Source organism: Mirounga angustirostris, unplaced genomic scaffold (assembly GCF_029215605.1).
Source record: "Mirounga angustirostris isolate CCGP_5_RB_7025 unplaced genomic scaffold, mMirAng1.0.hap1 SCAF_14, whole genome shotgun sequence".
Taxonomy (NCBI): Eukaryota; Metazoa; Chordata; class Mammalia; order Carnivora; family Phocidae; genus Mirounga; species Mirounga angustirostris.
In genome coordinates, this window is record NW_026991722.1 from 16,387,735 (window position 1) to 16,401,754 (window position 14,020).

Here is a 14,020-nt window from a genome sequence, read left to right on the forward strand (position 1 = left end):
CCAGCTCAAATCTGTTTGCAAACAGGTTCCCACAAGAGAGAGATAAATGCAATATGAAATGAAAAAATACAGTGGAAGCCCACAGGCTGGGGAAAGGTGCAGTTTAAAATGGAAACTCAGAAGCACCAACTCAGGGCACAGCTCATGGTCACTGCAAGTAATTAGTAGGGATTTTAGTGGTAAGATGAGGACCGTGGTCTGGAACTTTCTCGTGCCCCAGAATTACCTAGAGGGTTGCTCCATAGATTGCTCCCTGTCTCCCCTCCCTGCGGGCTGATGCAGTAGGTCTGGGGTGGGACCTGAGAATTTCCATTTCTAACAAGAAACCAGGTGCTCGTGCTGCTGATCAGAGCACACACACTGAGCACCACAGGACCAGGGGGCTTCCAGAACTTCGGCAAATGTTGGGGAGTGGCAATGATAAATACCAAAAAAATAAAATATTAAGTGCCCATTAGGTATGAGACATGTTTTGGACATTATCTTTAATCCATCAACAACCTACAAGAAACTATTATTTACCTTATTTTACAGACAAGGAAAGTTCTCCTCGGATACTCGTGCACATAAGCATGAGTATTAAGTGGCTAAGAATACAGGTTCTGCAGTTTGAGGGCCTGTATCTACTCTTTATAATATGACCATGGACAAGTGACTTCATTGCTCCGTGCCTCAGTTTCCCCCTTGGTAAAATGGAGATAACAGTTCCTTATAGGGTTGTTGTGAGAACCAAATGTAGCAATAGCTATAAAGCACTTAGGAAGTGCCTGGTACAGTCAGAGCTCAATAAACATTGCTGTCTCTATTATTGCTGCTAAGTGGCAGGGACAGAACCCACTCAGGTCTGTATGAACCTGAAGAGTGCGGTCTTTTTATTTCCTCACGCTACCTCATTTCACCACAACACGTTGCCTAGACTTGCATTCAGGAGGCTTCGGTTTGAGCCTGCTTGCTGTGTGACCCTAGGTAAGTTACTTCACCTCTCTGGGTCTCATTTCCTCCTCTGGCTAATGAGGAAGGGTGGGTTGGACACGGTGTCTTCTAAGGTCCTTCTACCTCCATGACTGTGACCAGAGGGTTTCTGAAATGTCCCAATAGGTCACTACAAGATTAATAATATGTGTTAATTGTGATTCTTAATCGTGACTTGTTAAGGATGGAGACAGGAAGGAGGGGTTGTCCACGTGTCGTCAGCACTGGCCACGGGTGAGGGTGCTCCATCAAGCAGGTCCCCAGAGGGGACACGGTGGCAGTTTCCTCAGTATCTGATTCCATTTGCTCTGAATCAATGCCCACCCCCCGCCCAACGGCTACTGCCTGGTTGTACTTGAATTTACCAAATAAACTCTTCCACTGAAACAGAAGCGTATAGACCAGCCACCATGTCCGTCCTCGCTGGAATTTTAAAAGGAATCAACTGGCCTTCTGTTTGATCCATGACCCACTCCGGAGCCTCCGGGCCATGTGAATCAGGCCCTCCAGCCTGATGAGTCCGGACGCCCCGAGAAAGTCAACCTCCCAGACCTACGAGGCAAAGCCCAGCTCCGTCCCTGCAGGGACCTGCAAACCTCCTTGGAGACCACAGCAGCCAGAACCTTCCTTTGTCAGCCTTAACTGCACAGCACGTACTGGGGGCCACAGGGAAATCCAAAATCAAGATGGCAAAAAGCTTCGTAGTTTATCTACACTCTTAAAAACCTTTTTAAAAAAATGTAACTTAGGGCCCTGAATGTAACAAGAAGTACAAGACAACAGAAGTAGGAACAGAATGATAACGTGTATGTCTGGCCTTCCAGATTACACTTCCTTCATCTTCCATAGTTTTTTAAAAAGTTGCTTTTCCTTAGGTCTGACTCTTCCTATCTCAAGAAGCACAGGCTTCATAGCAGCCAGAAAATGTTCCCAGTTGTCTCCAACGATCATCTTCCTGTATCTGGATCCTAGGGGGGCTGCCTCACAGGCCCCAAAGCCTATTAAAGCAAGTTACAACCCACTTCACCTCCGTTGCCTCAGGGGAATCCCTTCTGGAGTCAGCGCTTGCCCCTGGATGGAGTCTGAAGCACTGAGCAACAGTGTCCAGACCCTGAAGGACAGAGGAGGGTTAACACTGCCCTCGTGACCCCAAAGATACTCCAGGGGGCTGGATACTTACACTTGTAAACCCCGGGATAGCTCTGGCCAAGCCAAGAAGCCAGAACGATGCTGTGTGTGTAAGTGTGTGTGCGTGTGTGTGTGTGTGCTGGGGGAGGTAACCAAAGAATTAAACTTGGTTACACTGAAGTCATCATCAGCTTCGGCCTCCAGACACTCAGGCCTATCCTCCCCATTCCCTCGGGGGTAAGAACACATGGTAGGGAGGCTCTGCAGGGTGGCCCCCTCCAGCTCCCGGCCCACCACTTCTCTCTTCCCACCTTCTCCCTGCTCCTATACCACCAAGTGCCTTACCTGCGGAGTGTGGACAACCTAAGCCCCACCTGCCTGACCCTCTCCCACAGCACCCCCTTAGAGGGGGGCTGGCAGCCAGCTGGGCAGGGAATTCTGGGGTTCTAGATACTCAGAGTGTGACTGGAAGAGAAGGGGAAGGTGGGCATGTCCCCTTGATCCCACAGACATCTCATCGGGGAGGACACAGCCAGCGGAAAGCCGGAGGAGTGGTCCCTAAAGTGGGGGGCCTAGGTCCGAGGGCTGCACTGTAGACACCACTCCCCCTGCCCCCAAGGCGCGTACCCTCCTCTTGGGGAGATCGCAGGACTCCGGGGGGCCGAGCGTCAGGAGAGGAGAGAGTGAGTAGAACAGAATGGGGCCCTGGAGGCCCTAAAATCAAAGGGCCTCTGGGAAGAGACTCTTACAGACTGCATTGTGCCCCCTTCCATCCCCCAAATTCCTATGTTGCAGCCCTAAGCACCAGGACTTCAGATTGCAACTGGATTTGGAGGTAGGGCCTTTAGAGAGGTGATTAAGTGAAAACGAGGCCATCACAGTATCCAATTCAGCCGGTGTCCTTGTATGAAAGGAAGACTGGACACACACATGTGAGCACACACCCAGCGAGCAAGCCCAGGAGAGAGGCCTTGGGAGAGACCAGCCCAGCCGCCCCCCGGGACCCGGGACTTCCAGTCGCCAGAACCAGGAGAGGTGCATCTCTGGTGCTAAGCCCCCCGGTCTGTGGTATTTTGTTAGGGACAGCCCTAGCCACCTAAACACAGCGACCCGCCAGGTGGCAACACGGGCTGAGGCAGCGCGGGCCCGGGAACCCAGCCGAGACTCGGGAATGGGGCTGCCTGTGGACGGCTGGGTCTGCTGGGCACGGCCGCCCTCCCCAAATGACCGGACTCGATGTCCTGGGTCCTAGCAGCACCGAGGGGAAGTGCCAACACCCTGTGCCAAATCCTGCTGTAGTTAATAAATCCAGCTGGCAGCCTGTGTGCAGTCGACTGAAGCTAAGTGTCTACACGGCCAGATTCTAGGTCTATACAGGGGAATAGGGGACCTCTGATCTGTTTCCCACCAACATCTCATCACGCGCCATCAGCAACCCCTTTGCTCTCGCAGGCCCGCTCAGGCCCGCGCGTCCCCTTCTGCCCCCTCCAGTGTGGCTCTTGCCCCGAACCCCGCGGCTCCCCAGAGCTCCCCTTCACGACCGCCTGTCCCACGCTCTCCCCGGGAGCTCCCGTGGGTACTTCCTGAGCGCCTCTCACTTCGGGCACACACGGCCTTTTCCTACTCACTAAATTGGAGGGTTCCCCAAATGAGTGACTCCCAATGCTTTCGATTCTCCCCCCTCTGCACACACATGTGATCTCCCACAAAGACCAGAGGCAAACGTACTCGGGACATATTTCCTGAATTAAACTGAGAACACAACATGGTATTCCGTGAAATGTTTTGGATTCCTTTTGAGGCGCTTCTGTGGGTAGTTCAGGGAGTCATTATTAAAATAGCTCCATTTTAGGGGCACCTGGGTGGCTCAATCGGTTAAGCGTCTGCCTTAATTAATTATTAAATTAATAAATTAATTTAAAAAAAATTTCCACATGTCCCTGTGGAAATCAGAAAACCTTGATTTTTACAACTGAACAAATTATGCCTTGTGACTCACACGTATTTGGAGAACTGCTTGCAAGCGTGCGACCCCCTTTTGCTTCCCGTATAGAATCCCCTGTAGCTGACGGGCTTCGGAGCCCTTCCTTGGGGCAACCTGAGTTACTGTCTCCTGGGCCACTGTCCTCAGGAAGACAATGAATAAATACTAACCTACTTTGAGGTTGGCTTCCTTTTGGTCCACACTCTCAACACCCAGGTGTGACATATTTTCATTCTCAAGAACTCACACCGAGTCAGGTGACTGAAATGTTATAAGATCCTATGGCAACCACACGGTGCAGTTTTTTTGCCTGGAAGTAATACCTTCTGCCCTGCCCAGAATTGTCTTCCCTCTCTCTGCAATCTTGGGCTCATTTCTTTTTTTTAAAGATTTTATTTATTTATTTGACAGAGAGAGACACAGCGAGAGAGGGAACACAAGCAGGGGGAGTGGGAGAGGGAGAAGCAGGCTTCCCGCCGAGCAGGGAGCCCAATGCGGGGCTTGATCCCAGGACCCTGGGACCATGACCTGAGCCGAAGGCAGACGCTTAACTGTCTGAGCCACCCAGGCGCCCCTTGGGCTTGTTTCTTCTAGGCCTGTCTGCAACGGTGCCCACCTGGGAAGCCCCTGCTCTCCTGCTCTGGGGGAGCGAGGCCTGCAGACAGCTAGCTACAGGGCACCATGGCTGGGCTGGCTGCCCCCACAGCTGTAAAGGAAATAATGGCAATTCCACCAAAAAGCTTTAGGGAACGGCCGAGGAAGCTCCCCTAATACATTACCCCTGTCAGCCTGGCCCACCCCAGGCAGGGCCCTTCCTTTTCCCAGGTCCTCAAAGACAATCAAGATATCTTTGTATTGATAATAGCGTCTCACCTTCCACTTTATTCTAATGTCAACTCTGGCTAATCAGCTTAGCATTAGCCAGAAAAAATGAGGCTAATTGATAAATCTCTTAAATAATAATGAACATTAACTCAGACTGAGTGAGCCACTTATTCACTTGAAATGCTAATCTAATAACAACTTTGCACATTCATCTTTGTTGCTAGGATATTGATGGCTTCGCCAACCAGAACTGAAATTGAGATTTAATTCATAGCAATTGGTTTTCTTTTTAACAGCACATAAAATATTTGTCTAGGGAGACAGATACTGGACCCGAATCTGGAGGGATAATCATAAATTCAGAGGACAGTGTCAGGTTATTGAAAACTAATCGCAATATCAACACTTAAAGGAAGATGTTTAATACGTGTGTGATATTGTGATATAATAAGAAACCTATATTTGGCCTTCCGCCTGGGTTCCTGGCATGGAGCTCATAAAGCCCTTGGAATTTCCTGAGTGAGAGGGGTAGGAGGAGGGTGTGCTCTTATTCATAATAAGCTCCTTTCAACCAGACTTGAGTTGATGCTAACAAGATGACTCCAGGAGGAAGGGGCTGGTTGACAGAGGAACCAGTCCTGGGATTAGATTGTAACTTCCAGCCCCATCCCCCACCTCCGGGAGGGCCAGAGATTGAGTCAATCACCAATGGCCGGTGATTTAATCCATTGTGCCTACATAATGGAACCTCCATGAAAACCCTACACAAAGGGGTTCTGAGAGCTTCTGGGCTGGTGAACACATCGAGGTGCTGGGGTGGAGGGTCACCCTGAGAGGGTGAGGAAGCTCTGCGTCCCTTCCCAATAGCTTGTCCTGTGCATCTCTTCCATTTGGCTCTTCCTTTATAATAAGCCAGTAATAGTAAACTGTTTCTCTGCATTCTGTGAACCATGAGAGTGAATTATCAGAACTGTGGAAGATACTATGGGAACCCCTGATTTGTAGCCACGTCAGACAGAAGTGTGGGTAACCTCAGGCCCCACTACTTGGGATTGGTGTCTTTAGTGGGGGAGAGTCTTGCGGGAATGAGCCCTTAACCTGTGGGGTCAGCACTCTCTCTAGGTAGTGTCAGAATTGAGGAATGTGGGGGTGGGGGGGGAGACACACACATTTGGTGTCAGAAGTGTTCAGTCAGTATAGAGAACCAGTGTCTTCCTTTTAATGTGTCGTGTCAGTTCTCATTTGGATGACCGGAATAAATACAAAAGATGCTAGCAGTAAAACTTCTGGGCTTTAGAACTCTTTCTTTGAACACTTTGAAAGAATTAGAGGAAACCAAACCAGTTTCCATGTGAACTGAAGTGTATTCATTCTGTGAGGCGAAGGTCAGAAGAGTCTGCAAGGCCGCAGGGAGCCACACTGAACTTCCAGGTCCACCCCCTCTCCGTGCAGAGGAAGTGACTAAAATGTGGGGAGATTAAGTGATTTGCCCAGGATCACACAGCTGCGAGGTGACAATCAGGACCAAACGCGGGGCTCCTAGCGCTAATCCATGACAACACATCAGCTGCACACAATCCCAGTTCAGAATGGCCTTCTGGAATTGGCACCTGACAGATTCCCACACATGGGCCACAGCAGAGAACATTCACAGTATAGAAACCCGACACGGCCCACCTGCTCTCTTCAGGCCTAACCGGGCCACTGTGGACACCTGGAAGATTGTTTACATTTCAACTTTGATTGTGTGAAGATTCAGCCCTTACCTTCTCTTTATTCTTTCTCCTCCTTCCTACTACTCCTTTCCTATCCCTTGGCCTCCATTCCCAAATCCCCAAAATGCCATTGTTCTCCGGGTATTGGACTTATCAGGATGAAAGGTTGGTCATTCCTGAAGGAATGGCCTTTCTTGGCTCCAAGGAGTTGGGAGTCTTCAAACTTTATGCTAAGACAATAGTTTCCCTGGGTATCTTTCGGACCTACCCAACTGAGACATCACAGTCACATCCTTTTCGGCACAAGAATCAGGGACACACACACCCACGCTGTATTCGGCTCCATCCTGGAAAACACAATGCCACAACGCTCTTTCATTTTAATGTTCACAGTATACGTGCACCATCTTTTCTGAGGCCTCTGCTGTGGACTGCCCGAGAATTAAGAAGATTAGGACAGGGGAGAGAAAGGTATTGAAAGAAGTTTGCTGACATCTTTGGAGATGGCTGTCCCTTTACAGAGTGGTTCGAGTTAAATTTACAGAAGACCAGATGCACTCATCTTGAAATCAAAGCTCGCAGCTGATTGTTTACAAAGCCACCACCAGTGTGGGATCTGCCCCCATGCATCTGTCCCCCCCTTGCCCCCCCTGGAACGGGTCATATTAAGATTTGGCGGCCCTACGATTTCCAACAGAATTGCCAAGTGGCGATTTCTCTATGGCAGGACACAACATCTCAAGTAAAGATTTTATTCATCAGTCAAGCCCGTGATTAGAATGCGTGTCCCAATAAAGAAAAGATCAAACCGTAAATAAAAATTTCGGGAATGCTTCTTCTAAACATGTAACTTACATGATTGTGTAGGCCTGACCTTTTGCTCTGATATCAAAACCATTAATCTGCTTCAAAAATGAGATACAACATTTGTACACACTGATTAAACTCTCAAGCAGTCATTATCATAACCCTCAGTGGGACAAGTGGAGTTGGGTGATAATTTCTCTATCTCCAGTGGTTAACCATTGCAAGACCGTTTTATAGCATTTATATTAGAGAGCTTGGATTTCTTCTTGCTATTTTATGTGACTGTTTCTAGCCAACCCGTTATTTTTATGTTAGTGTGGTGTGATGTCATAAAGTCTATTTTTGTATTTAACAGGAGGCTGTGTTGCTCCTGGTTTTATTTTCCAGCAGTAAAAGAACTATCATGCTTTGAAGATAATAAGCCCTGTGACCTCAGGCACATGCAGTGATGTTCAAAGAAGTCTGGGCCCATCTGCTAAAATAACCTCAAATTCCTATCTCAGAGCTCTGAGATACCTTTTGGTATTCCCAAAACGGATGGTGAGTCAGGAGTTAATGGCCAAAAACATTGGCTGGGACTTGACCTTGGATTCTACACGGAGGTTGTCCAGAAGGCTTGCCCCATACGATGGGGCGGGAGGAATGTCTGAAGGCCCAGGCGGTTTGTGGACAACCGCCTCCTGTAACGTCCCACACTCAGAACATGCAAGTGCAGCCGTTTGCAATTTAGTTTTAACGTTTTGCCAAACATCTTTAGAGTTTGGGGCTTTTTTACTAAGAGAAACAAGCGATGGGCTTGTACGGGGTGCCCTATCGCGAAGTTCCGCCGTCCCCCGAGAGCACGAGTGCGCACCCGCCACGCTCACCTGCAGGACATGCAGCTTGCAATACTGCCCTCGGAAGCCCCCCGAGGGAGCGTGCGTGGAGAGGCACTCACTGTACGATCCCAGTCTGTCCACGTTTCCGTTAAGAACGTTGCTCCCCAGCTTCCCGACGGAGTCGTACACTGAATTCCAAAGCAAAAGAAGTAGGCAAGGTTAGCTTCTTTCTGCTACTTTCAAATGAATTTATAGGCACTCGGTTCCACCTCCTAAAGCAATCAATCTGAAATGACGGAAAAAAGAAGAGAGACAGATGCATTTAGCTGCCACTCTGTGAGCCTGCATCTTGTATCCACAGCCCATCTTCACTGAGGGAGAACAGTGATGTATGTTCTCATGTTGGTTGCCTGGTCTGTTGCTGAAAAAAAATTAGGAATATGAATGCTTTTAAATAATAAATGCTTTGAGGGAGTCAAAAGACATAGCTAAAAATTGGTAGCTTTTCTTTCTCCCCCGTACAGCCAGGAGAAAATACTCAGTCTTTAACATTTTTTATCCAGTTTTGTGGGACCTTATTTTAGACAATTTTTTTTTTTTTTTTTGCTCCTTCAGGAGTAGAACAGTCACCATGTTCCCCTGTTAATGGCACTCTTCACCCTGGTCCTGCAAAGCTCTTTTGTTTATGTTCGTATGTGTCCTTGTGTCCTTCACTTTAAATAATTCATTTCCTTTCATTTTTCTTTTTTTTTAAAGATTTTATTTATTTATTTGACAGAGAGAGAGAGAGAGTACAAGCAGGGGGAGCGGCAGGCAGAGGGAGAGGGAGAAGACTCTCCACTGAGCAGGGAGCCCAATGCAGGGCTCGATCCCAGGACCCCGGGATCATGACCTGAGCCGAAGGCAGACGTTTGACTGACTGAGCCACCCAGGTGCCCCTCCTTTCATTTTTCTTCATCTCTCCCTTCCTCTCTCCCTTCCCTGTTACCCCCACCCCGTACGTTTGACATCTGTCCTCTCATTCGTAGGTGTTCTTGTTTTGTGTAAGTGTATTTATAATTTATATAAATGATTTTGTGCTTCGGATCTCCTGTTTCTACACATGTCACTCAGGGCGACGTCTGTGGTGTTATTCATGCTATATTTATGGTGTTACTATGCTCAGACCTTCTAACTACTTGTAATAATTCATCAGAATCTTAGACTCAGCCATTCCCTGGGTGATGGACACAGAGATGGCCTCCACCCACAGAAACACCCCGAATGTCTCCATACAGACCTACATGAGGCTTTCGCTCAGAAACACACACCAGATATACAACCGTGAGTGGGATTGTTGAGTCATAAAGTAGATAAATACTGGTAAATCCCACCAGATTGTGCTCCAGAGTGACTCCCCCAGTATACCCTCCCCAGAGATGCCAATTCCTATTTCTTCTTTGCATCATCCAGCTTTCATGTTTTTGGCAATGAATGGATATGAAATGCTATCCAGGGGCGCCTAGCTGTCTCAGTTAGTAGAGCATACAACTCTTGATCTCAGGGTCATGAGTTCAAGACCCACATTGAGTGTAGAGCTTATTTAGGAAAGAAAAAAAAAAGAAAGTTAAAATGCTATCCAGGGGCGCCTGGGTGGCTCAGTTGGTTAAGGGTCTGATTTCAGCTCAGGTCATGATCTCAGGGTCCTGGGATTGAGCCCCATAAAAGGCTCCCTGCTCAGCGAGGGAGTCTGCTTCTCCCTCTCCCTCTGCCCCTGCTCATGTGTGCGCTCTCTCTCAAATAAATAAATAAAATCTTTAAAAAAAAAAAAAAGCTTGTATAGAGTTGAAACACAGAAGTAGTAAAAATAGAATAGGAATTGTTTATACGATTTAAGATTACCAAGGAAAAATGTAAAATCTCACGTAAGGACACAAAAAAAGACTGGAGTAATTTGCATGACACCCAATGATGGCTTAATACAAAACTGATGTCAACTTACCCCATATAATCTATAAATCTGAAGCAATTTCAATCAATATTTTAGTTGGATATTCCAAGGAGCTCAATAAACTTCTTGTGAAATTTTCTGAATACAAATTTTCTGAAATTTGTATGAATCCTTAATGGTCTACAAATTAACTAGCTCAACTTTGACAAGAAGACTAAAGGCAGGGGTGCCTGGGTGGCTCAGTTGGTTAAGGGTCTGGTTTCAGCTCAGGTCATGATCCCAGCCTCCTGGGATCGAGAGCCCCACTTTGGGCTCTCAGCTCAGCGGGGAGCCTGCTTCTCCCTCTGCCCATCCCCTTCCCCCAGCTCGTGCTCTCTCTCAAATGAATAAATAAAATCTTTAAAAAAAATCCCAAAAAACAAAAGAAGACTAAAGGCAGATAGGCAATATACTACAAATCCATAATAATAAAAACCATATGGTTCCGGTATTAGAACCAGGACTGGCTTCGTGGGCATGTGACCTGTGTAGTCACATGGACCCCACACTTGCTTTACGTGTGATCTGCTGTCACCATCTTGACATTCTTAATAATTTTTAAACAAGAGGCCATGCCTTTTCATTTTGCATTAGCCCTGCCAATTATGTAGCCAGTCTTGACTAGAACAAAGATTGTCGAAAGACTGGAACAGAAAGTGAAGGCTCAGAAGAATGGATTTCTGCCCCAAAAAGGACGCTGTGGATAAGGAGCGCACAGATAACCTACTGAGTCTCAGTGTTTTCAGTGACTCAGGTAGACAAGGACCAGTATTTAGAGTAACAAGGAGCTCTTGCACATCAAAGAGCAAATCCATTAACAATGGGCAAAGGATACACACAGTACTTCACAGAAGAGAAAACTTCAATGGCTGGCTGACAAACAAAAATATCCTGAGTTCTTTGTAATTAGAGAAATGAAAGTTAAAACAACTGGATAGCATTTTAATTTTATTTTTATTTTTTTAAAAGATTTTATTTATTTATTAGAGAGTGTTGGGCAGCTTTTCCATTTTTAGAATTTTTCATTTTGATAGCTGGTGTTTCACTGTCACCCAGCGTTCTAAGTGTTTTGTGAGCATGTTGTGAACCCTCCACTATCAGGTCTTTTTGTGACAAAGGGGTTCTCTGTAACATGTTACTCAGTTTCCATACACGTAGCGTTTCTCTTTTAGCTCTGCCTTTGTTGTTTCGAAGTCATGTGTCTGATTATCTTTCTTTCTGGAAATTTTTACAATTTCCTCATTGTTTTTCATGTTCTTAAGTTTAGTTGGGTCCTGACAGGTACGCTGGGATGTGAATTTTCTTTATCAGTCTGGACTGAAATGACGTCATTTCAATATGAGGTCTTTTATCTTCTTTTAATTCTGGAGAAAATATTGCTATTATTTGTTAAATATTTCTTCCTTTTGCTTGTTTGGTTACATTTCTCCTTCAACGGCACTTCTGGCCCCAAAATCTCTCAGTGTTTTGTTTCCCAGCTCTTTATCCCTTCCGGCTATACTTGCAGTTCTCCTAAATGGATCTTCCAGCTCCTCGTGGTCCTTGGCCTCCATCTACCTTACTTACTACTTATCCCATTTATTGTGCTATTTATCTATTTCAACTAGTTTTACTCTAATAGTCCCTCTTGATTTTATGATTTTTTAAAAGATTTATTTATTTATTTGAGAGAGAATGCACGTGAGTCAGGGGAGGGGCAGAGGGTGAGGGAGAGAATCCTTAAGCAGACTCCCCATTGAGCATGGAGCCCCACGTGGGGCTCCATCCCAGGACCCTGAGATCATGACTGAGCTGAAATCAAGAGTCAGATGCTTAACCAACTGAGCCACCCAGGCGCCCCTTGACTTTATGATTTCTTATTCACACTTTGTATTACCAATGTTCTCCATTAGCTCTCTGATTCTATTTATTGTATTTATTTTTATTATTTTTTAAAGATTTATTTATTTATTTGAAAGAGAGAGAGAGAAGGGGAGGGGCAGAGGGAGAAGGAGAGGAAGAGAATCTCAAGCAAACTCCCCTCTGACCACAGAGCCCCGTGTGGGGCTCGTCCTCACGATCCTGAGAGCATGACCTGAGCGGAAACCAAGAGTCAGACACTCAACTGACTGAGCCACCCACGCTCCCCTACTGTGTTTATTTTAAATCTTTGATGACCATCTGTTCCAATAATTCAGCTTCATGTAGTATACATATTTGTTCAATTCACTGTCATTAGCTTCGAGAATATAGTAAATAGGATACAGTTGGATTTTCTTCTAAGCTTGATTAATATGGTCCAGTTGATCACTTTCCCTTAAAATTACTTGGTATGACCTAAGTTGCCAGAGCCAGATCCTCACATTATGCCAACAACAATCAACATATGGAGTCTATTATGTGCCAGGCACTGTTTTGAATGCCTTCTGTCCATTGTCTCTTCTACCCCTCACACAATCCTATGAGATTATGAGTAATCATTTTAATCTCCATTTTACAGATTCATAAATGGAGGCAAAAGATGGTAAATAATGTAAACAGCAATATAAATCTGCCCTTTTTTAATTGCTCACGAGAATCAGAGCTGGGTATTTAAACTAGCTAGTAATGATCAGAGCTATGTATTCAAATCCATCTTGACCTGAACCCATAGCCTCTTGCCCTCTAAAATACACAAAAATAGGGCGCCTGGGTGGCTCAGATGGTTAAGCGTCTGCCTTCGGCTCAGGTCATGATCCCAGGGTCCTGGGATCGAGTCCCGCATCGGGCTCCCTGCTCCTTGGGAGCCTGCTCCTCCCTCTGCCTCTCTCTCTTTCTCTCATGAATAAATAAATAAAATCTTTAAAAAAAATAAAATACACAAAAATACCCCATTTTTGTTTGTCAGTTTGGTATATAAGTTCTTATATATAACTAAAGATAATGATAGTCCTTAGAATGAGTGGGGAGAAAAACTCCACATACAGCTTGGCAGATTATGCATCTCTTCTTGCATTTCTTTCTCTTTACTAACAATTGGGTTTCTGAGAGTTAACCTAAAAATCAGATGGAAGGAACTGCATTCTGCTGCATGTGTGCCTTTAAAAAAAATAATAATAATACATGATTTTAAAAACCTCCCGGCCAGAACTAGGCAAACAGTCCTTGATGAGCTGTCTGGGGTAACCTGACTTTCACCATGTGCTCCTGACTCTTCTGGCCAGTTCTGCTGCTCAGGCTTCTTGGGCTCAGCCAGCAGGGATCTGTTATCACTGGCCTCTTTTAAATGATTCGAAGTATTCCAGGTTGATGCTGTAATGACAATAACTGAGCCTCCCTTACTCCCTCCCCTGGGAATGACTCTCTGTCTCCGCAGAACCCTGGAGCTGGCATTCACTCGGTCATTTGCAACCAGCAACCATCTTTTGAGCTAAACTGTCTGAATTACAAGACTGACCACGTCCCTCCCTTCTTTACCATTGTTCTCAGGCACCATGAACAAAGTTAAATGTAACTCTCGGAGAAGAGGACCTATTTACCGTATTAAAAACTTGGATGAAGCATTGCATTCGGATTATATAAAGAACCCTTACAAATCAGTAATTTTTTAAAAGTCAAAGAAGCTAATTTAAAATCTGCAAAGGAGGGCGCCTGGGTGGCTCAGTTGGTTGGGCGACTGCCTTCGGCTCAGGTCATGATCCCGGAGTCCCCGGATCGAGTCCCGCATCGGGCTCCCTGCTCGGCGGGGAGCCTGCTTCTCCCTCTGACCCTCCCCCCTCTCATGTGCTCTCTCTCTGTCATTCTCTCTGTCTCAAATAAATAAATAAAATCTTTAAAAAAAATA

General features: G+C 46.1%; 1 protein-coding gene across 1 annotated transcript in view; it reads right to left on the reverse strand.

The window, feature by feature from the left end:
• Positions 1-11,771, reverse strand: part of LOC123853228 (O-acyltransferase like protein-like) — a 48,088-nt gene extending 36,317 nt beyond the window's left edge. Inside the window, exons 1-3 of the mRNA XM_064578787.1 lie at positions 11,720-11,771; positions 8,298-8,437; positions 6,893-6,971 (exon numbers count right to left, since the gene is read on the reverse strand). Of these exons, the coding sequence (XP_064434857.1) occupies positions 6,893-6,971; positions 8,298-8,437; positions 11,720-11,771 (271 nt within the window). The remainder of the gene's footprint in view (positions 1-6,892; positions 6,972-8,297; positions 8,438-11,719) is intronic.
• Between the last annotated feature and the right edge of the window lie 2,249 nt (positions 11,772-14,020).